The 25,152-nt window shown below is 44.3% G+C and overlaps 1 protein-coding gene across 1 annotated transcript in view; it reads right to left on the reverse strand.

Moving 5' to 3' along the window:
• LOC135557303 (MAM domain-containing glycosylphosphatidylinositol anchor protein 2-like) overlaps positions 1 to 17,154 on the reverse strand; it is a 69,227-nt gene extending 52,073 nt beyond the window's left edge. Inside the window, exon 1 of the mRNA XM_064990488.1 lies at positions 16,888 to 17,154. Within this exon, the coding sequence (XP_064846560.1) occupies positions 16,888 to 17,154 (267 nt within the window). The remainder of the gene's footprint in view (positions 1 to 16,887) is intronic.
• Positions 17,155 to 25,152: the final 7,998 nt, after the last annotated feature.

The raw sequence follows: 25,152 nt of genomic DNA on the forward strand, positions 1-25,152 counted from the left end.
CTATGTACAGGTGCAGTAATCTGTGAGCTGCTCTGACAGCTGGTGCTTAAAGCTAGTGAGGGAGATAAGTGTTTCCAGTTTCAGAGATTTTCGCAGTTCGTTCCAATCATTGGCAGCAGAGAACCGGAAGGAGAGGCGGCCAAAGGAAGAATTGGTTTTGGGTGCTACAAGTGGGTGCTGCTATGGTGAACAGTGAGCTGAGATAAGGGGGGACTTTACCTAGCAGGGTCTTGTAGATGACCTGGAGCCAGTGGGTTTGGCGACGAGTATGAAGCGAGGGCCAGCCAACGAGAGAGTACAGGTCGTAGTGGTGGGTAGTATATGGGGCTTTGGTTACAAAACAGATGGCACTGTGATAGACTGCATCCAATTTATTGAGTAGGGTGTTGGAGGCTATTTTGTAAATGACATCGCCGAAGTCGAAGATCGGTAGGATGGTCAGTTTTACAAGGGTATGTTTGGCAGCATGAGTGAAGGATGCTTTTGTTGCAAAATAGGAAACCAATTCTAGATTTAACTTTGGATTGGAGATGTTTTGATGTGAGTCTGGAAGGAGAGTTTACAGTCTAACCAGACACGTAGGTATTTGTAGTTGTCCACATATTCTAAGTCAGAACCGTCCAGAGTAGTGATGTTGGACGGGAGGGCAGGTGCAGGCAGCGATCGGTTGAAAAGCATGCATTTAGTTTTACTTGTATTTAAGAGCAACTGGAGGCCACGGAAGGAGAGTTGTATGGCATTGAAGATCGTCTGGAGGGTTGTTAACTTCTTGGATATAGGGGGCGCTATTTTAATTTTTGGATGAAAAACGTTCCCATTTTAAACAAGATATTTTGTCAGAAAAAGATGCTCGACTATGCATATAATTGACAGCTTTGGAAAGAAAACACTCTGACGTTTCCAAAACTGCAAAGATATTGTCTGTGAGTGCCACAGAACTGATGTTACAGAAAAAAAACAGATAAAAATCCAATCAGGAAGTGCCGCATTTTTTGAAACCGCCTCATGCCAATGACTCCTTATATGGCTGTGAAGGAGCTAGGAGTCAGTTTACGTTTTCCACGTTTTCCCCAAGGTGTCTGCAGCATTGTGACGTATTTGTAGGCATATCATTGGAAGATTGACCATAAGAGACTACAACTACCAGGTGGTCGCTTGGTGTCCTCCGTCGCAATTATTGCGTAATCTCCAGCTGCAGTATTTTTCCGTTTGCTTCTGATGAGAAGCCAACTGCCACCACTGATAGATTATCGAATAGATATGTGAAAAACACCTTGAGGATTGATTCTAAACAACGTTTGCCATGTTTCTGTCGATATTATGGAGCTAATTTGGAAAAAAGTTTGTTGTTTGGCGTTGTAAGTGACTGCATTTTCCGTTTTTTTTCTTAGCCAAACATGATGAACAAAACGGAGCTATTTTGTCTACACAAATAATCTTTTTGGAAAAATTGAACATTTGCTATCTAACTAAGAGTCTCGTCATTGAAAACATTCAATGTTCTTCAAAGGTAAATGATATTATTTGAATGCTTTTCTTGTTTTTGTGAAAATGTTGCCTGCTGAATGCTAGGCTTAATGCTATGCTAGGCTATCAATACTCTTACACAAATGCTTGTGTAACTTTGGTTGAAAAGCGTATTTTGAAAATCTGAGATGACAGTGTTGTTAACAAAAGGCTAAGCTTGTGTTTGAATATATTTATTTCATTTCATTTGCGATTTTCATGAATAGGAAACGTTGCGCTATGGTAATGAGCTTGAGGCTATGATTATGCTCCTGGATACGGGATTGCTCGACGCTAGAGGTTAACACAGTGTACAAAGAAGGGCCAGAAGTACACAGAATGGTGTTGTCTGTGTAGAGATGGATCAGAGACTTACCAGCAGCAAGAGCGACATCATTGATGTGTACAGAGAAGAGAGTTGGTCCAAGAATTGAACCCTGTGGCACCCCCATAGAGACTGACAGAGGCCCGGACAACAGGCCCTCCGATTTGACACACCGAACTCTATCAGAGAAGTAGTTGGTGAACCAGGCGAGGCAATCATTTGAGAAACCAAGGCTAACGAGTCCGCCGATGATGATGTGGTGATTGACAGAGTCGAAAGCCTTGGCCAGATCAATGAATACGGCTGCACAGTAATGTTTCTTATAGATGGCGGTTAAGATATCATTTAGGACCTTGAGCGTGGCTGAGGTGCACCCATGACCAGCTCTGAAACCAGATTGCATAGTGGAGAAGGTATGGTGGGATTCAAAATGGTCGGTAATCTGTTTGTTGACTTGGCTTTCGAAGACCTTAGAAAGGCAGGGTAGGATAGATATAGGTCTGTAGAAGTTTGGGTCAAGAGTGTGTCCCCCTTTGAAGAGGGGGATGACCGCAGCTGCTTTCCAATCTTTGGGAATCTCAGACGATATGAAAGAGAGGTTGAAGGCTAGTAATAGGGGTTGCAACAATTTTGGCAGATCATTTTAGAAAGAAAGGGTCCAGATTGTCTAGCCCGGCATTTTGTAGGGGTCCAGATTTTGCAGCTCTTTCAGAACATCAGCTGACTGGATTTGGGAGAAGGAGAAATGGGGAAGGCTTGGGCGAGTTGCTGTGGGGGATGCAGTGCTGTTGACCGGGTTAGGGGTAGCCAAGTGGAAAGTATGGCCAGCCGTAGAAAAATGCTTTTTGAAATTCACAATTATAGTGGATTTATCGGTGGTGTTTCCTATCCTCAGTGTCTCCGTGGACTTTGGGTGACCCAGAACTTTTTTGAGTTTGTGTTGCAGGAAGCAAATTTCTGCTTGAAAAAGCTAGCCTTGGCTTTTCTAACTGCCTGTGTATATTGGTTTCTAGCTTCCCTGAAAATGTGCATATCAAGGGGGCTGTTCGATGCTAATGCAGAACGCCATAGGATGTTTTATTGTTGGTTAAGGGCAGTCAGGTCTGGAGAGAACCAAGGGCTATATCTGTTCTTGGTTCTAAATTTCTTGAATGGGGCATGCTTATTTAACCTCTTACACTTATGGTGGCGCTATTTCATTTTTGGAAAAAAACGTTCCCGTTTTAAACAAGATATTTTGTCACAAAAAGATGCTCGACTATGCATATAATTGCTACTGTTCGAAAGAAAACACTCTGACGTGTCCAGAAATACAAATATCTTCTCTGTGCGTGCCCTTTAACGTGAGCTTCAGGCAAAACCAAGATGACTTGGCATCCAGGAAATGACAAGGATTTTTGAGGCTCTGTCTTTCATGATCTCCTTATATGGCTGTGAACGCAAGAGGAATGAGTCTGCCCTTTCTGTCGTTTCCCCAAGGTGTCTGCAGCATTGTGACGTATTTGTAGGCAGATCGTTGGAAGATTGACCATAAGAGACCACATTTACCACGTGTCCGCCCGGTGTCCTGCGCCGAAATTGGTGCGCAAAAGTCACCTGCCAGTATTTTTCCATGGGGCACAGAGAGAGAAGCAAGCTTCCATGAACTGCATGTCAATGAAGAGATATGTGAAAAAACACCTTGAGGATTGATTCCAAACAACGTTTGCCATGTTTCGGTCGATATTATGTAGTTAATCCGGAAAAAGTTTCACGTTGTAGGTGACTGCATTTTCGGTTCGTTTCGGTAGCCAGGCGCAATGTAGAAAACGGAACGATTTCTCCTACACACAGACGCTTTCAGGAAACACTGCGCATTTGGTATGTGGCTGGGAGTCTCCTCATTGAAAACATCAGAAGCTCTTCAAAGGTAAATGATTTTATTTATTTGGTTATCTGGCTTTTGTGAAAATGTTGCGTGCTACATGCTACACAAAATGCTATGCTAGCTTTGCATACTCTTACACAAATTAGTCAATTTCTATGGTTCAAAAGCATATTTTGAAAATCTGAGATGACAGTGTTGTTAAGAAAAGGCTAAGCTTGAGAGCAAACGCAATATTTTAATTTTATTTGCGATTTTCAGAAATCATTAACGTTGCGTTATGCTAATGAGCCTGAGGCTTAGTCACAATCCCGGATCCGGGATGGGGAGTTTCAAGAGGTTAAAATGGTGAGGAAAGCATTTCAAAAAATAACCAGGCATCCTCTACTGACGGGATGAGATCAATATCCTTCCAGGATACCCTGTCCAGGTCGATTAGAAAGGCCTGCATGCTGAAGTGTTTCAGGGAGCGTTTGACAGTGATGAGTGGAGGTCATTTGACTGCTGACCCATTACGGATGCAGGCAATGAGGCAGTGATCGCTGAGTTCTTGGTTGAAAACAACAGAAGTGTATTTACAGTTGGTTAGGATGATATCTATGAGGGTGCCCGTGTTTACGGCTTTGGGGTGGTACCTGGTAGGTTCATTGATCATTTGTGTGAGATTGAGGGCATCAATCTTAGATTGTAGGATGGCTGAGGTGTTAAGCATGTTCCAGTTTAGGTCGCCTAGCAGCACGAGCTCTGGAGATAGATGGGGGCAATCAGTTCACATATGGTGTCCAGAGCACAGCTGGAGGCAGAGGGTGGTCTATAGCAGGCGGCAACGGTGAGAGACTTGTTTTTAGAGAGGTGGATTTTTAAAAGTAGTTCAAATTGTTCAAAAGTTCAAATTGTTTGGGTACAGACCTGGATAGTAGGGCAGAACTCTGTAGGCTATCTTTGCAGTAGATTGCAAAACCGCCCCCTTTGGACATTCTGTCTTGTCTGAAAATGTTGTAGTTAGGGATGAAGATTTCAGAATTGTTGGTACTAAGCCCACTAACTGCACTATTTGTGACGTAAATTGAGTATGCAGTACGCTTATTTGTCATAGCATGGATAGAGTTAGTATGCTAAAAGTTCCCAGATGTCGTACTACATTTGCCAAAATACGAAGTCTACACGCAGTGCACACTATTTCCGTACTTTTAGGACTGCAATTCCTGCAATTCTTCAGGAAATGGCCGTGGCTTCACAACGTTTTAAGATTTGAAGAAAATGGCAGAAAATATGCAGCGGAAGTCCGACGAGAGCGGAAACAATTATTTATGACAAATGTTAAGAAAATGTTGAGCAATGTAATAAAGTAATGACTTTCCAAATTATTTACGCTACACGTTATGTTGGCTGACTGTGTTGGTTACGTTATCCTTACAAACCGCATAATAATACATTGAACTTGCCAGTATATTAACGATATGCTATCTAACTACCCAGCATTTATTAACTTGATTATTCACGTCATTCTTAGCTTAGTGGTATAGTCGTTGTGCGTTCTCAATGGAAATAAATTAGCTCTGGCTATCTACTCAGAATAGTCTCGTCTGAGAGCACCAGCCATTAACATGAGCCCGTCCTCCCTAATTAAAGTGCACCAACCTCCTGTGCTATGTATGGTGGGCTGAAGTGGGCTGCTTGATATACAGTATTCAATATTTAAAGAAGAGACAGAGAGCCAACATGAATACATTTCTCACAGGTCAAAGAAAACACATTAATACTTAGAAACCAGCATTCAAGAGGAGATTATCTAATGTAACATTATTCTCCCTGTGACCACCCATAAATTTGAAACTGTTCAAACAGCTACACTGGGGCAAAAAAGTATTTAGTCATAATTTGATGATGACAGACAAAATGACAGACAATTGTAGGATTTTTAATTAATTTATTTGCAAATTATGTTCTTGGTCACCTAAAAACAAGCAACCTCAAACAGTCACACTCCAAACTCCACTATGGCCAAGACCAAAGAGCTGTCAAAGGACACCAGAAACAAAATTGTAGACCTGCACCAGGTTGGGAAGACTGAATCTGCAATAGGTAAGCAGCTTGATTTGAAGGAATCAACTGTGGGAGCAATTATTAGGAAATGGAAGACAAACAAAGACCACTGATAATCTCCCTCGATCTGGGGCTCCACGCAAGATCTCACCCCGTGGGGTCAAAATGATCAAAAGAACGGTGAGCAAAAATCCAAGAACCACAAGGAGGGACCTAGTGAATGACCTGCAGAGAGCTGGGACCAAAGTAACAAAGCCTACCATCAGTAACACACTACGCCGCCAGGGACTCAAATCCTGCAGTGCCAGACGTGTCCCCCTGCTCAAGCCAGTACATGTCCAGGCCCATCTGAAGGTTGCTAGAGAGCATTTGGATGATCCAGAAGAAGATTGGGAGAATGTCATATGGTCAGATGAAACCAAAATATAACTTTTAGGTAAAAACTCAACTCGTCTCGTTTGGGGGACAAAGAATGCTGAGTTGCATCCAAAGAACACCATACCTACTGTGAAGCATGGGGGTGGAAACATCATGCTTTGGGCTGTTTTTCTGCAAAGGGACCAGGACGACTAATCCATGTAAAGGAAAGAATGAATGGGGCCATGTACCGTGAGACTTTGAGTGAAAACCTCCTTCCTTCAGCAAGGGCATTGAAGATGAAACGTGGCTGGGTCTTTCAGCATGACAATGATCCCAAACACACCGCCCGGGCAATGAAGGAGTGGCTTCATAAGAAGCATTTCAAGGTCCTGGAGTGGCCTAGCCAGTCTCCAGATCTCAACCCCATAGGGAGTTGGGAGTTGAAAGTCTGTGTTGCCCAGCAACAGCCCCAAAACATCACTGCTCTAGAGGAGATCTGCATGGAGGAATGGGCCAAAATACCAGCAACAGTGTGTGAAAACCCTGTGAAGACTTACAGAAAACGTTTGACCTCTGTCATTGGGTATATAACAAAGTATTGAGATAAACTTTTGTTATTGACCAGATACTTATTTTCCACCATAATTTGCAAATAAATTCACTAAAAATCCTACAACGTGATTTTCTAGATTTTTGTTTTCTCATTTTGTCTGTCATAGTTGAAGTGTACCTATGATGAAAATTACAGGCCTCTCATCTTTTTAAGTGGGAGAACTTGCACAATTGGTGGCTGACTAAATACTTTTTTGCCCCTATGTATATCTGTTGATTTCTAATAGCGATAGTCGAGACTGAGGCTAATGCTAACTGAAATGAAGCGATGCAGTGATCTGACAATATGAAGTTGAGACAACATGTGTTAGAGCTGTCATGACTAATAAAGACTCAATGCAGTCTCCCAGACACATTTAATGTTCCCCAGAGTTGAGAGTTTAGCCCCACAGGCTGGGGAGGGTCAACCTACCAGTATTCCGTCTGAAGAGTGTGAACCAATCAGCAGAGTTTATCCCACAGGCTGGGAAGTGTGAACCAATCAGACCGCAGGCTGGTAGGAGTGTAAATCAATCAGAGGTCCATCAAATGTCTGTCATATTGGAAACAACTAACTTTTTTTGACACATCACATATGCTGCTGCCACTGTTTATTATCTATGCTGTTGCCTAGTCACTTTATTCCTAGTTATATGTACAGTAGCAGTCAAAAGTTTGGACACACCTACTCATTCAAGAGTTTTTCTTTATTTTTCTAGAGTAATAGTGATGTAACGGCGTTCTTGTTTAGTTGAAGGAGAGTCGGACCGAAATGCAGCGTGTAAGTTACTCATGTTTATTAAGTGAAGACAAAACGAACTAACTAACACGAAATAACTAATAAATACAAAGAAAACAACAAACAGAACGAAACCTAATACAGCCTGACTGGTGAAACTAACACAGAGACAGGAACAATCACCCACGAAATGCAAAGCGAAAAACAGGCTACCTAAATACGGTTCCCAATCAGCGACAACGAGAAGCACCTGACTCTGATTGAGAACCGCCTCAGGCAGCCAACCTAATTAACACACACACACACCCCTAACCAGCTACAATCCCAACTACTACAAAACCCCAATATGAAAATACAATACAAAATAACCCCATGTCACACCCTGGTCTGACTAACTAATAAACTAAAACACACAATACTAAGACCAAGGCTGTCAGGATTTGGCCAGGGTTGTTCCGGGTTTTGGTCACTAGATGCCCCCATTGTGCTTTTTGACCTTATGTTTTTTCCCTTGTTCCCCATTATTATTTGCACCTGTGCCTCGTTTCCCCTGATTGTATTTAAACCCTTAGTTTCCCTCAGTTCTGTGCTCTGTGTTTGTATGTTAGCACCCAGCCCTAGTGTTCTGTGTTTTCTTGTCGATTCCGGTGGATGCTCTTGTGGAATTCTGTTTTTGTTTTTGAGTATCTCTTGAGGCTTTTTTGTGCTATTCCTACCACCTTTTGGATTTGCCATTTTTGTATTGAAGGACTTCTCCTTTTTACTTTATTAAATACACCGTCTTAAGTACTGCTGTGTCTGCCTCATCTTCTGGGTTCTGCTGACTATTCGTGGCTCAGTTGGTTAAGTGACTGTTTCTCACTCCGGAGACCCAGGTTCGTAACCGGGTCCTGACAAAGGCGTGACAGAACCCCCCCCTAAGGTGCGGACTCCCGAACGCACCTCAAAACCATAGGGAGGGTCCGGGTGGGCGTCTGTCCATGGTGGCGGTTCCGGCTCCGGACGTGGACCCCACTTCATAAATGTCAATGTTCCTCCCCTTCGCGTCCATAGATAATCCACCCTAACTGCCGACCATGGCCGAATAGTCCTCACCCAGAACCCTACATAATAGAAGGGCAGCTCGGGACTGAGGGGCAGCTCAGCACTGAGAGGCAGCCCATCACTGAGAAAAAGCCCAGTACTGAGATGAAGCCCAGCCAGGAAGTTGAATCCGGCAGATCCAGGCTGACTGGCGGATCCTGGCTGACTGGCGGATCCTGGCTGACTGGCAGATCTGGAAGGGTCTGGTTGACTGGCAGATCTGGAAGAGTCTGGATGACTGGCATATCTGGAAGAGTCTGGATGACTGGCATATCTGGAAGAGTCTGGCTGACTGGCAGATCTGGAAGAGTCTGGCTGACTGGCAGATCTGGAAGAGTCTGGCTGACTGGCAGATCTGGAAGAGTCTGGCTGACTGGAATGGTCTGGCTGACTGGCAGATCTGGAAGAGTCTGGCTGACTGGCAGATCTGGCTGCTTCATGCTGACTGACGGCTCAGGCTGCTCCATGCAGATTGACAGCTCTGGCGGCTTCCTGCAGATTGGCAGCTCCATGCAGACTGGCAACTCCATGCAGACTAGCAGATCTGGAAGAGTCTGGTTGACTGGCAGATCTGGAAGAGTCTGGTTGACTGGCAGATCTGGAAGAGTCTGGCTGACTGGCAGATCTGGAAGAGTCTGGCTGACTGGAATGGTCTGGCTGACTGACAGATCTGGAAGAGTCTGGCTGACTGGCAGATCTGGCTGCTTCATGCTGACTGACGGCTCAGGCTGCTCCATGCAGATTGACAGCTCTGGCGGCTTCTTGCAGATTGGCAGCTCCATGCAGACTGGCAACTCCATGCAGACTGGCAGCTCTTTGCAGACTGGCAGCTCTGGCTGCTCCATGCAGACTAGCTGCTCCATGCAGACTAGCAGCTCAGGCTGATCTATGCAAACTGACAGCTCTGACTGCTCAAGGTAGACTGGCAGCTCAGGCTGCTCTATGCAAACTGACAGCTCTGGCTGCTCAATGTAGACTGACAGCTCAGGCTGCTCTATACAAACTGACAGCTCTGGCTGCTTAATGTAGACTGGCAGCTCAGGCTGCTCTATACAAACAGGAGGCTCCGGCAGCGCTGTAGAGGAGGAAGGCTCTAGAACCGCTGAACAGACGGGAGACTCCGACAGCGCAGGAGAGGGAGAAAGCGCTGGCTGCGCTGAACAGACAGGAGACTCCAGCAGCGCTGTAGAGGAGGAAGGCTCTAGAACCGCTGAACAGACGGGAGACTCCGACAGCGCAGGAGAGGGAGAAAGCGCTGGCTGCGCTGAACAGACAGGAGACTCCAGCAGCGCTGTAGAGAAGGAAGGCTCTAGAACCGCTGAATAAACGGGAGACTCCGACAGCGCAGGAGAGGGAGAAAGCGCTGAACAGGCGAGGCGCACTGAAGGCCTGATGCGTGGTTCTGGCACTGGTGATATTTGGCCGAGGACACGCACAGGAAGCCTAGTGCGGGGAGCTGCTACTGGAGGGCTGGGGTGTGGAGGTGGTTCTGGATAAAGGACAGGCACAGGAAGCCTGGTGTGAGGAGCTACTACCGGAGGACTGGTGTGTGAAGGTGGCACAGGATGGACTGGACCGTGAAGGAGTACTGAAGAGCCTGAATGCAGGACTGGCACAGGACGTGCAAGGCTAGGCTGGTACTCAGGAGGCTTAGTGCGTGAGGCTGGCACACTTTCCACCAGCCGACTAACACGCACCTCAGGACTAGTATGGAGTGCTGACCCAGGTGCCATCAAATCCCCGACACGCTCCGTCGGCCGAATATTATATCTAAAGCACCAAACTAGCAACTCCCTCATTAGACTCTCCTCCAATTTTCCCATTAACTCCTTCACAGTCTCTGCTTCGCTCACCTCCAACACTGGTTCTGACCTCCTCCTTGGCTCTTCACAATAAACAGGGAGAGTTGACTCAGGTCTGTCTCCTGACTCAGCCACTCCCCCTGATAGCCCCCCCCCCAAAAAAATTTGGGGCTGCTTTTCGGGCTTCCATCCACATCGCCGTGCTGCCTCCTCATATTTGCGCCTCTCCGCTTTAGCCGCTTCTAATTCTTCCTTGGGGAGGCGATAATCACCAGGCTGAGCCCAGGGTCCTTTTCCGTCCAGTTCCTCCTCCCATGTCCAATTCTCCAAATGGTGTAGCCTCTCCCACTGAAGCTGCTTCTGTTGTTTCTCGTGTAGCTCCCGTTTGCGCTGCTCCTGCCTGTTGACACGCTGCTCCTGTTTACTCTTCGCCTGCTGCGCTTTAGGGCGGCTACACTCTTCTGGTTTAGCCCAGGGTCCTCTTCCGTCCAGGATTTCCTCCCATGTCCAGAAATCATTATAACGAGGCTCCTCTTTGCGCTGCTCCTGCCTGTTGACACGCTGCTCGGTCCGAGTTTGGTGGGTGATTCTGTAACAGCGTTCTTGTTTAGTTGAAGGAGAGTCGGACCGAAATGCAGCGTGTAAGTTACTCATGTTTATTAAGTGAAGACAAAACAAACGAACTAACACGAAATAACTAATAAATACAAAGAAAACAACAAACAGAACGAAACCTAATACAGCCTGACTGGTGAAACTAACACAGAGACAGGAACAATCACCCACGAAATGCAAAGCGAAAAACAGGCTACCTAAATACGGTTCCCAATCAGCGACAACGAGAAGCACCTGACTCTGATTGAGAAACGCCTCAGGCAGCCAACCTAATTAACACACACACACACACACCCCTAACCAGCTACAATCCCAACTACTACAAAACCCCAATATGAAAATACAATACAAAATAACCCCATGTCACACCCTGGTCTGACTAACTAATAAACTAAAACACACAATACTAAGACCAAGGCGTGAAAAGTGAAGACATCAAAACTATGAAATAACACATACAGAATCATGTAGTAACCAAAAAAGTGTTCAATCTAAATATATTTTGGAATTTAGATTCTGCAAAGTTGTACTGTACATATTTACCTGAATTACCTCGTACCCCTGCACATCGACTCGGTACTGGTATCCTGTGTATATAGCCAAGTTATCATTACTCATTGCATATTTATTATTACTTTTATTATTACGTGTTTTGGATTCTATTATTTCTCTGTTTTTGTTCTCTCTGCATTGTTAGGAAGGGACCGTAAGTAAGCATTTCACTGTTAGTCCACACCTGTTGTCTACGAATCATGTGACAAATAACATTTGATTTGATTTATTTAAAGAACTGGATAACCTATTTATACAGAACATCAGGGTCAAAGTTCACTGGGCTAAATGTCTAGGCCCTCATTTATCAATGTTGCATACGAACAGAAATGTTTGAAAACCATGCGTGCGATCATTTCTTAGCAAAGTGTGGGATTTATCAATTTGTACATTTGTACAGCTGAAAATGGTTGTTCTGATTAAAGAAGCAATCAGTCTTTAGACTAGTTGAGTATCTGGAGCATCAGCATTTCTGGGTTCAATTACAGGCTCAAAATGGCCAGAAACAAATAACTTTCTTTGGAAATTCGTCAGTCTATTCTTGTTCTGAGAAATGAAGGCTATTGCATGCGAGAAATTGCCAAGTAACTAGCCTTCATTTCTCAGAACAAGAATAGACTGATGAGTTTCAGGAGAAAAGTATTTGTTTCTGGACATTTTGATCCTGTAAACGAACCCACAAAAGCTGATGTTCCAGATATTCAACTGGTCTCAAGATGTATTGCTTCTTTAATCAGAAAAACCCTTTTCAGCGGGGCATCATAATTGCAAAAGGGTTTTCTAATGATCAATTAGCCTTTTAAAATTATAAACTTGGATTAGCTAACACAACATGCCATTGGAACACAGGAGTGCTGGTTGCTGATAATGTGCCTCCGTAGGCCTATGTAGATATTCCATAACAAAATGTTTTTTTAAATCAGCAGTTTCCAGCTTCAATAGTCATTTACAACATTAACAAAGTCTAAACTGTATTTCTGATCAATTTGATGTTATTTTATAGGGCAGAAAAAGTGATTTTCTTTAAAAAACAAGGACATTTCTAAGGGACCCCAAACTTTTGAACCGAAATGTATATTTGTTATATTTATTGTCAAGAAAAAATATTTAGATGCGGTCCATATGGTTGCGAATATAAAGCTTGACTTACCATCAGATGGTGTGTCCGGTATTCCTTCAGGGTCTGGGAGAGGGTCCTCAGTATCACCATCACAAATAATGCCAGACACTGAGGTCTCTCCAATTATGCTGCCAATGCGCTGGTCCATAGCTGACAGTGAAGATTCACTCTGCCCTCCTCCTGTTACATTTATAGCCATATTGTGGATCATCTAAAAAAAATTGCATGTTTTCAAATCAAACCATTTCTTTTTAATTTCATTAACTTTTCTGCACTCAGATGAGGCAGAATTTACCACAGCTCTAACCTGCTACCAAACAATATTTTTTCTCTATTTGTCAAGCCATTGTTGAGGGCTCCAAAAAGTATGGCTTGGTTTTCTTCCACTTCAGTGATCAAAAGTTATATTTCTGCATCCGCACAGTTTTTTCTTTGTCTTCTTTCATTTCTCCATGTTGGCAAACAGAAATTAGTGACATTTCTTGCAGATTCAAAGTGAAGGTTTGTGATCATAGATTATCCTTTAGGGCGGTTCTTTATGTAAATGAGACTTCACCTGCACTAGCACAGTGTTTTAGAACATGTCTGATTTATCAAGGCAAAATACTTACAGGTGTGTGTGTAAATAAAGAGTACGCGCAATTGATAAATACCAACTTTTTTGTACTTGCAAACATTCTACATTTTCTTCGTAAGAGTTAATTTAGAAGCTTTTCTATGCAACATTGATAAATGAGGGGCCCTGGTTCACAAAATCATGGCTTTAAGGCTAGTTTGTTGTTTTTCTTCTGCATTTAACCCTTCCTCTTCTTTGAAGTAAGTGGTTTAAAAGTACATAAAGTCTGAATATTAATAATTTAACTATTTACATGTTTAATTGCAAAACGCCCAATGCTAATTCCTGTGAAAAGTACAGTGAATGAGACAAAAGGTAAATGATGTGAAGCTTGAACTCAATGACTGCATATGGTACTGTACTTTCCCAACACAAAGACAATGTTGACTGTCCAATCAATCACTTCTGAGGTTAAGCCTTTCACTTTTACAATCAATCACTTCAGTTTCTGAAGATAGGTCTTCTAAACCAATCAACAAAATAATGATAAAAATGGTAGTATACTGCTTTTGGCGGAAATCAAGATTGACTGTTTCTCTCAACCTCTCACTAGTTTGATAAATTATCATAATGACCTGAGATAATAAGTCACAATCTCTTCTAAACATGTTTCATCCTGAATCCTGTGACGATAAATCAGGTTAATGATGCTTTGCATTTGTTTGGACAGCCGATTGGAGATCACAAGCCTACATGGATAAAGCTGTTGAAAATACAATATTCTATTTCACACAAAAAAGACTAGCTCATTCATCAACTATATAAAATATTTCCGGAGAACAAGAGAAAGAAATCTAATGGGGCTAGAGCAGAACAATATTTGGGGAAATGTGTTTGGTATCATTTCCATAAAAACCTGTTCAGATACAGGAAGTGTATACTAATGGACTGAAATGTGCTATTTATCACACACAGTTTAGAATTATGTTATTTTTGTGGCATTGTGAAAATATGGTTGATTGGACTTTTTTCAAAAGTCATGAGTTACAAAAACAATTCAATATCTAACCATCTCTTCTGTTCAGAACAGTATAAACCATTTTGAGAATGTATTCCCCAAATTTGCTCTGCAATTGAGATTACTACTGTAGAATGAAGTTATGCGATTGTTAGTTATCTTTCTAGTGAACACAATTGTAGAGAAAATATGAAGAACTGAATACAATAAGATTATACCTGGCAGTTGTGAGCTTAGTCCATGCTGGGAAATGTTGCAGAAACTCCCAGGGATAAGTATCTCTTTCTATCCCTCTCACCAATTTCATTCCTCTGTTATTTATTCCATGTTTTGTAGACATGTGGCTTTGAAAGGTCATACACCCATCATAGAAAAGCGCTCATAAAAGGACATCCTGTATATTAATGCAATATAAAAAGTCAGCTTTGATCTAGGGGTGGATAAACCTGTTCGTCCGTCCGTCCGCCCGCCCGTCCGTCCGCCCGCCTCGCCCGCCCGCCTGCCTGCCTCTCCAGTTCAACAAGCTATGAACCGTTTCTACTCCTCCTATTGTACCTACCCACCACTACTACCCATTTGATTTCAGTAGTTTATGAACATAATTCAATTTATAATCAAATCAACAACAAAAAATCACAATCACATGGTTAGCAGACGTTAATGCGAGTGTAGCGAAATGCTTGTGCTTCTAGTTCCGACAGTGCAGAAATATCGAACAAGTAATCTAACAATTCCACAACAACTACCTAATACACACATGTAAAGGGGTGAATGAGAATATGGACATGTAAGTATGTGGATGAGCGATGGCTGAGAAGCATAGGCAAGGTGCAATAGATGGTAAAACATACATGTGATATGAGTAATGTAAGACATGTAAACATTAAAAAAGTGGCATAATTTAGAGTGCATTGTTTAAAGTGACTAGTGATCCATTTATTAAAGTGGCCAGTGATTGGGTCTCAATGTAGGCAGCAGCCTCTCTGAGTTAGTAATTGCTGTTTAGCAGTCTGATGGCCTTGAGATACAAGATGTTTCTCAATCTCTGGGTCCCAGCTCTGATGCACCTGTACTGACCTCACCTTCTGTATGGTAGCGGTGTGAACATTCAGTGGCTCGGGTGGTTGATGTCCTTGATGATCTTTTTGGCCTTCTTGCTGTAGGTGTCATGAAGGGCAGGTAGTTTGCCCCCGGTGATCCGTTATTCAGACCGCATCACCCTCTGGAGAGCTTTGCAGTTGAGGGCGGTGCAGTTGCCGTACCAGGCTGGGATACAGTTCGAATGGATGCTCAAGATTGTGCATCTGTAAAAGTTTGTCAGGGTTTTGGGTGACAAGCCAAATTTCTTCAGCCTCCTGAGGTTGAAGAGGCACTATTGCGTCTTCATCTCAACACTTTCTGTGTGACCATTTCAGTTTGTCTGTGATGTGACACAGAGGAACTTAAAACGTTCCACCTTCTCCACTGCTGTCCCTTCGATGCTGTTTCCTGAAGTCCACGATCATCTCCTTTGTTATGTTGATGTTGAGTGAGAGGCTGTTTTCCTGACACCACACTCCGAGTGCCCTCACCTCCTCCCTGTAGGCTGTCTTGTCATTGTTGGTAATCAAGCCCACTACTATTATGTTGTCTGCAAACTTGATGATTGATTTGGAGGCGTGCATAGCCATGCAGTCGTGGGTGAACAGGGAGTACAGGAGGGGGCTGAGCACACACCTTTGTCTGGCACCATTGTTGAGGGTCAGCAAAGTGTAGATGTTTCCTACCTTCACCACCTGGGGGCGGCCCGTCAGAAAGTCCAGGACCCAATTGCACAGGGCGGGGTTGAGACCCAGGGCCTCCAGCTTGATGATGAGCTAGGAGGGTACTATGGTGTTGAATGCTGAGCTGTAGTCAATGAACAGCATTCTTACATAGGTATTCCTTTTGTCCAGATGGGATAGGGCAGTGTGCAGTCTGATAGCGATTGTGTAGTCTGTGGACCTGTTGTGGCAGTATGCAAACTGAAGTGGGTCTAGGCTGCCTGGTAAGGTGGAGGTGATATGATCCTTGACTAGTCTCTCAAAGCACTTCATGATGACATAAGTGAGTGCTACGGGGGTGGTAGTCATTTAGTTCAGTTATCTTTGCCTTCTTGGGTACAGGAACAATGGTAGCCATCTTGAAGCATGTGGGGACAACAGGATAGGGATAGGGAGCGATTGAATATGTCCGTAAACACACCAGCCAGCTGGTCTGTGCATGCTCTAAGGATGCGGCTAGGGATGCCGTCTGGGCCAGCAGCCTTGCGAGGGGTAACACTTTTAAATGTTTTACTCACGTCAGCCACAGAGGAGAGGGGGGTGGGGTGCAGTCCTTGTTACCGGGCCGCAACGGTGGCACTTTATTATCCTCAAAGCGGGCAAATAAGGTGTTTAGTTTGTCTGTAAGCGTGACGTCGGTGTCCGTCGGTGGCTGGATTTCTTTTTGTAGTCTGTGATTTCCTATAGACCCTACCACATTTTGCTTGTTTGATTGCCTTACGGAGGGAATAGCTACACTGTTTATATTCAGACATATTTCCAGACCTCTTTACATGGTTAAATGCGGTGGATCACGCTTTCAGTTTTGCGCAAATGCCGCCATCCATCCACGGTTTCTTGCTCGGGTAGGTTCTAATAGTCACAGTGAGTACAACATCTCCAATGCACTTCTTTATAAACGCACTCACCGAGTCAGCGTATCGAACAATGTCGTTCTCTGAGGCTGACTGGAACATATTCCAGTCCGCGTGATCAAAACAATCTTGAAGCATGGCTTCTGATTGGTCGGACCAGCGTTTAATGGTTCTCATCACTGGTACATCCTGTTTGAGTTTCTGCCTATAAGACGGAAGGAGCAAGATGGCGTCGTGGTCGGATTTGTCGAAGGGAGGGCTGGGGAGGGCTTTGTATGCATCGTGGAAGTTAGAGTAGCAGTGGTCGAGGGTATTGCGCATGCGCGTAGCGCAATCAATATGCTGGAAGAATTTAGGTAGACCTGTTCTCAAATTTGCTTTGTTAAAATCCCCAGCTGCAATCAATGCAGACTCAGGATGTATGGTCTCCAGTTTGCAATAGCCCAGTGAAGTTCCTTGATGGCTGTCTTGGTGTCTGCTTGAGGGGGAATGTACACAGCTGTGACTATAACTGACAATAATTCTCTTGGTAGGTAAAATGGCCGGCACTTGATTGTAAGGAATTCTAGATCGGGTGAGCAGAAGGACTTGAGTTCCTGTATGTTGTTATGATTACACCATGAGTTGTTAATCATAAAGCATACACCCCCACCCTTTCTTTTCCCAGAGAGGTGTTTTTCTCTGTCGGCGCGATGCATGGAGAAGCCCGGTGGCCGAACCGATTCCGACAACATATCCCGAGAGAGCCATGTCTCCATGAAACAGAGAATGTTGCAATCTCTGACGTCTCTCTGGAAAGCAACCCATGCTCGAATTTTGTCTACCATGTTGTCAAGAGACTGGACATTGTCTAGTAGTATACTCGGGAGCGGTGTGCGATGTGCACGTCTATGGAGCCTGACCACGTGGCCGCTTCGTCTGCCCCTTCTGCGGTGTTGTTGTTTTGGATGGCCTACTGGAATTAGCTCCAATATCCTGGGTGGTGGTCCGAACAGAGGATCCGCTCCGGGAAAGTCATATTCCTGGTCGTAATGTTGGTAAGTTGACGTTGCTCTTATATCCAATAGTTCTTCCCGGCTGTATGTAATAAAACTTAAGACTTCCTGGGGTAACAATCTAAGAAATAATAAAAAACAAAATACTGCATTGTTTCCTAAGAACCCAAAGCGAGGCGACCATCTCTGCCGGCGCCATGCTGTCCAGCAGTGATATGCTAGTCTGTCTTTACCTTCCTCCCATTAACATAGATGTAGGATGTGGATCCTTATGAACACAACGCTGATCCAGTCACAAGTCGTATAGCAGCTAGACGTATGCTACTGACCATGCCAAATGAATAATCATTTGTATTTATGAGTAAAACAAACTGGAATAAAATATGTTAATACCCATTGAAACCAAAACAAAACTAAATGATGTGTAACCCAAACTCCAGCAATGAATCAAAAAACAAAAGTGTTTCGGAGTGAAATATCCAAGTGTTTGAAATGGTGGCAACAAATAGACAATGACAGATTTGTTTTCCAGTGGCTTAACTGTACCCTAGACTCAGTTTGGAGAGTGGTTCAAAGAACACAGTTGTTCAAAGAAACACATACAAATCTGTTTCCCCTCATGAGGATCAAACTCTGCTTCCCAAACATCACAGTGCCTTTGTCCAACAAATTTGTCTAGACATAGAACATGACAATGTTCCAGTCTGGATTCTGAATGCCAAGGGAAATGTGTTCTATAGAGGAGGGATGTATTATTCATATTAACTGAGCTACAGTTACAATTTTACTATTGTTGTAATAACAGTTGGCTGGGTTTGGATTAAAGACATATTTAACTTAAAGTGGCAATTAGCAGTTGGAATAAGAATAAAGCGTCTCCCCCCTGTTACGGTAAGACCTTGAGGGATGGGGCTGAAGAAATGTACCTATTCTCTAATTCGTAGACGTATGTATTCAAGGACTGACCATCCATGATATCAAAAATATAGTCGTAACCATGATTTGAGGCTATATAGTGTTTGTTTACATTTACTTTGTTTACAAACACAGTTTGACAAAAAAAACTTCTATTTTGGGTTCTGAAGGGGTTCGACATTTCTAAGTTACAGTATATTGCTCAAGAATCATTGGGTTCATATCAATCATTTCAAAGTCCAAAAATGTATGTAACAACTCCAGATTGCCCCAGTAAATGTCACAATTTCTTACATATGGTAATGACACTATGCTGCGTATACAGATACTTATTGGGCTTTTTATCAAAAAGGATTGCACGTCACGTGACTATATATAACCTGTACATTATGCCCCTGTCCTTATAGAGGAGTCTGGGCTGACAGACTCCTCTACAACAGATAGATGACACTATTCTTAAGCTCCCTGTTGGTTTCTAAAGCACATCATGTCAGTCGTCATTGGCTATCCATCACTGTCACACTGCTAGTCTGAGCAGGGAGAATATGCTCTGCGTTTCCAGGTACACAGTGTACAGGTGCAGACTACTAGAGTATATGATCTATGATGTGATGAAAAAGAAGAACACGACACGCCGTTCGTACGCTTCCAGAATTTGAATGGAGAAACAGTTTGACTGCGGTGGTGTAAATCTCTGGGGGGCATCTGAACAGTGAGTGCAGGTATTCTCTTCTCTCGTAAATATTCACAATATGCTCTGAGCGCTAATCCTACAGAACTGTTCTAATCTATATTGATTTAAGAAACAACTCTTTATTATACGCACAGGGAGTGCAGGCATTTGTTTCCACCCAATACTAACAAGCCTGATTTAACTGATCATTAAACCTTTAACTAACAGAATCAGATGTGTTAGTGTTGGGCTGTAACAAAATCCTTCACACTCTTTTCAGGACCAAAGGACCCCAGGACCAGGGTTGAAGAACACTATCCTATCCTGCCAATAAGGCTCAGTGGTGCAGATGAAACCCTTTGATGTTGAGGAGTATTTCTGTCTGTAGTTTTTCCCCTTTTGAAGGGAAAAGCTCTGGGTGGGCCTATGCCCTCCCAGGCCCACCCGCGACTGTGCTCTTTCCCAGTCATGTGAAATCCACAGATTAGGGCCTAATGAATTAATTTAAATTGACTAATATGAACTGTAACTGTAACTCAGTAAAATCTTAGAAATTGTTGCATGAGGAATGTATGCCACCCTGAGATGAAGACCTGCAGGGATCATCCTGCCCTGTCGTGCCAGGTTCCTGCCAGAGCTCAGTGGTGCAGATTAAACCCTCTGAAGACGCTGCCTGCCACTCTGCTCTGGCAGTATTGAAGGGCCATCTCATCTCACTAAAGCCACTGCTACCACAGATGTCCCCCGCAGCCTGGCACACACATAATTCTCACACACACACACACACACACACACACACACACACACACACACACACACACACACACACACACACACACACACACACACACACACACACACACACACACCCCCCCCCCTGGCATGGCCTGGCTCCTGACCAGCAGTGTGATAAAGTGTGTGTGTGTTTGCCCCTGAGCATGGCCTGCTGTCTGGCTCTGGGGTGTGTGTGCCCCCTGGCATGAAGTCTGAGACCCTGGGTTTAATCGACCCACCCTGGCTTTCAGCCAATGGCTTTGACTGATATATTTTCACTGAACACAGACCTGATCCCCTCCCTCCCCCTCCCTCCCTCCCTCCCTCCCTCCCTCCCTCCCTCCCTCCCTCCCTCCCTCCCTCCCTCCCTCCCTCCCTCCCTCCCTCCCTCCCTCCCTCCCTCCCTCCCTCCCTCCCTCCCTCCATCACAGCCCCATCTCTCTGTCTCTCTCTCTCTCTCTCTGGGGAGAACACGTATTTGATACACTGTCGATTTTGCAGGTTTTCCTACTTACAAAGCATGTAGAGGTCGGTCATTTTTTTTATAGGTACACTTCAACTGTGAGAGACGGAAATGTAAATCAAAAATCCAGAAAATCACATTGTATGATTTTTAAGTAATTCCTTTGCATTTTATTGTATGGCATAAGTATTTGATCACCTACCAACCAGTAAGACTTCCAGCTCTCACAGACCTGTTTGTTTTTCTTTAAGAATTCCTCCTGTTCTCCACTCATTACCTGTATTAAATGCACCTTTTTGACTCCTTACCTGTATAAAAGACACCTGTCCACACACTCAATCAAACAGACTCCAACCTCTCCACAATAGCCAAGACCAGAGAGCTGTGTAAGGACATCAGGGCTAAATTGTAGACCTGCACAAGGCTGGGATGGGATACAGGACAATAGGCAAGCATCTTGGTGAGAAGACAACAACTTGGCTCAATTATTAGAACATGGAAGAAGTTCAAGATGACGGTCAATCACTCTCGGTCTGGGGCTCCATGCAAGATCTCACCTCGTGGGGCATCAATGATCATGAGGAAGGTGAGGGATCAGCCCAGAACTACACGGCAGGACCTGGTCAATGGCCTGAAGAGAGCTGGGACCACAGTCTCAAAGAAAACCATTAGTAACACACTACGCCATCATGGATTAAAATCCTGCAGCGCAAGCAAGGTCCCCCTGCTCAAGCCAGCGCATGTCCAGGCCCGTCTGAAGTTTGCTGATGGCCATCTGGATGATCCAGAGGAGGAGTGGGCGAAGGTCATGTGGTCTGATGAGACAAAAATAGAGCTTTTTGGTCTAAACTCCACTCGCCGTGTTTGGAGGAAGAAGAAGGATTACAGAGTAAGAGTACAACCCCAAGAACACCATACCAACCGTGAAGCATGGAGGTGGAAACATCATTCTTTGGGGATGCTTTTCTGCAAAGGGAACAGGACGACTGCACCGCATTGAGGGGAGGATGGATGGGGCCATGTATCGCGAGATCTCCTTCCCTCAGTAAGAGCATTGAAGATGGGTCGTGGCTGGGTCTTCCAGCATGACAACGACCCGAAACACACAGCCAGGGCAACTAAGGAGTGGCTCCGTAAGAAGCATCTCAAGGTCCTGGAGTGTCCTAGCCAGTCTCCAGACCTGAACCCAATAGAACATCTTTGGAGGGAGCTGAAAGTCCGTATTGTCCAGTGACAGCCCCGAAACCTGAAGGATCTGGAGAAGGTCTGTATGGAGGAGTGGGCCAAAATCCCTGCTGCAGTGTGTGCAAACCTGGTCAAGAACGAAGGGAAACATATGATCTCTGCAATAAAATGTTAATGAATTACTTAAAAATCATACAATGTGATTTTCTGGATTTTTGTTTTAGATTCTGTCTCTCACAGTTGAAGTGTACCTATGATAAAAATTACAGACCTCTACATGCTTTGTAAGTAGGAAAACCTGCAAAATCGGCAATGTATCAAATACTTGTTCTCCCCACTGTATATATCTATAGCCCTCCCTCATTCTCTCCTCTATCACAGCCCCCCCCTCTCTCTGCAGTTTGTTGCTGTAGTTTGGAAGGCATAGCATTGCCTCAGAGTCTACCATATCAGACAGAGCTTAAAAGTAACACTGCAGAAATACCTCCACATTGAGTGATTAACATCCATTGAAGCTTTGTTGTTCACAGCATACTATACCCATTCTCATTTTCTCCACAAACTGCTACACAAACCTGTCACACCTCTTTCCTCAGCCATCATACATATTGTTATACGGGCCTGCATGCCAAAATGTAAGGATCCACATGAGTGCTGGTCCTTGAAGAGTGAGTCTATGCCAGGGAATTAAGGCTGATCTTAGGGCAACAAACAACACAGAACCGAAACAAACTTAGCTTGAGGCAAATTGGTAAATCTTTGGATTATCTTCCCATGTGATTACTTTCTCCTCGACTGGTCTACTTGAGATCTAATACACTGATCCAGAGACTTGGCATTCAGACTGTTATGTCTGACTTGTCTTAAACAGGTCAGCTACTTAACACACTGTCTAACAGTAAACCCCAGCCGGTGGCGAGTCTGACCAACATGCTATTAATCAGGACATTATGACATTATGTCTGGCCATAGCTGCAGACACGGACAGGGATCGGACTAGCCCCAGATGGTAGTGGGGATTAGGTGAGGCAGGATACATTGGAAGAGCTCATGTTTTAGGATAGAAGGAGGAGGAGGAGGGGGTAGTTATGAAAGGGAGTATGGGGTGGCACAGGGTACATTTCTTTACCATTCGGCCATCAGATTTGCCACCAATGCTCCTTATAGGACACATCACTGCACTCTATAATCCTCTGTAAACTGGTCATCTCTTAATACCTGTCGCAAGACCCACTGGTTGATTCTCATTTATAAAATCCTCTTAGGTCTCACTTCCCCCTATCGGAGATATCTACTGCAGCCCTCATCCTCCACATACAACACCCGCTCTGCCAGTCACATTCTATTAAAGCACACACATCCCTGGGTCGCTCCTCTTTTCAGTTCGCTGCTGCTAGCGACTGGAACGAGCTGCAACAAACACTGGGCAGTTTTATCTCAATCTCTTCGTTCAAAGACTCAATCATGGACACTCTTACTGACAGATGTGGCTGCTTTGTATGATGTATTGTTGTCTCGATCTTCTTAACCTTTGTGCTGTTGACTTTGCCCAATAATGTTTGTATGTGTTTGTTTTGTGCTGCAACCATGTTTTTATGTTGTGTTGCTACCATGTTGTTGTTATGTTGTGTTGCTACAATGTTGTTGTCATGTTGTGTTGCTACCATGTTGTTGTCATGTGTTGCTGCCTTGCTATGTTGTTGTCTTAGGTCTCTCTTTATGTGGCATTGTGGTGTCTCTCTTGTTGTGATGTGTGTTTTGTCCCATATTTGTATTTAATTTCCTTATATTTTTAATCCCAGCCCCCGTCCCTGCAGGAGGCCTTTTGGTAGGCCGTCATTGTAAATAAGAATTTGTTCTTAATTGACTTTAAAGGTAAAAAGGTAAAGACTTAAAGGTAAAAAATAATAAAAAGACTTGCCTAGTTAAATAAAGGTTAAATAAAACATATCTAACTAATGGAGATGCCTTAGCTTTGGCAGCAGCCACATCCAGATGGTAGGAATCTTGAGCACTGGGATGGAGGGAGGGCTGGAAGGATAGAGGGATGGAGGGAGGGAGAGAGAGGGAGGGAGGGTTGGAGGGATGGATAGAGTGAGGAGGGAGAGATAGAGGGAATGACCTGGGGATGTATAGATGGATCAAGGGAAGGGGGGATGAAGGGAGGCATGGATGGATAGAGAGGATGGATGGAGGGAGGGAGGGCTAGAGAAAAGGATGGGTGATGGATGGTAGGAATCTGTGAGAACTGGGATGGAGAGAAGGCTGTAGAGATGATAGAGGGAGGGATGGAAGTAGAGAACAATGGAAGGAAGGAAGGAGGTGAGTTATAGCACGCGAGCCCCGCTGAGAAAAGCAAACGTCCGGAGGTGATTATCTCCTCTCCTCCCCCACTCTACCTGGTCTTCAGGGGCTGGACTGATATATGACACAAAGACCACTGACACTACCAAAGAGAGGGAGGCAGAGAGAGAGAGAGAGACGCAGGACCCAGGCGAAGGTTTCCATCTCCCAGACCTCCCATTAGGAATGGAGAGGTTCGGGACTGAAGAGTATTTGTCACTTTGATCCTCAGCCACTTAAGCCACTGTCCCCTGGCACTGTCTATTTCACTCTCTCTCCTTTTCTCAATCTGTCTTTCTCTCTTTCTCTCTCCTTCCCTCTCTCTCCATCACACTCTTTCTCTCTCTCTTTCTCTCTCTCTCTGCCACTCCAAACTAATCTGTCCCTGTCATAAAACACAAGCGCTCTGTGTGAGTGATGACACGGCCACTGACTGCTCCTCCTGCTATTTTCAGGTGCTACACAACGAACACTGCAGCATGGCAATCTGACAATAAATAGCCAGAAGGGAATAACCATGCATTACCCAACAGATCTGTGTCCTGTCTGAAGGATCAGGTCCTTCCCGTATAGTTCGAGCTGTCATTAGTAATCTAGAGGCCTACGTCCCAAATTGCTCCCTATCCCCTATTTAGTACATTTTTTTTTTACCAGGACCCATAGAAGTGCACTTTATAGGGAATAGGATGCCAATTGGGACACACACTAGGGGATGTGTAAAGGTAGGCGTTATGACTGACATTGATCTTATAGAAGACGTCTCTCGCATTCAAATTGGCAATCTGTATTATGCCCTGTCTCACCCACTCCTTCTCAATCAATTACCTCACGACACACGTACTGTAGCTACCTAGCCTTCTGACAGGCAAGTTTCAATTTGCTGCAGACATCATTCACATCATTCAGCCATCAAGAATACATCACTGGGAAGTTTAATTACCGTGATGGGGATGGGAAAATCTCACCCTGCT

This window comes from Oncorhynchus masou, chromosome 16 (genome assembly GCF_036934945.1).
Source record: "Oncorhynchus masou masou isolate Uvic2021 chromosome 16, UVic_Omas_1.1, whole genome shotgun sequence".
Taxonomy (NCBI): domain Eukaryota; kingdom Metazoa; phylum Chordata; class Actinopteri; order Salmoniformes; family Salmonidae; genus Oncorhynchus; species Oncorhynchus masou.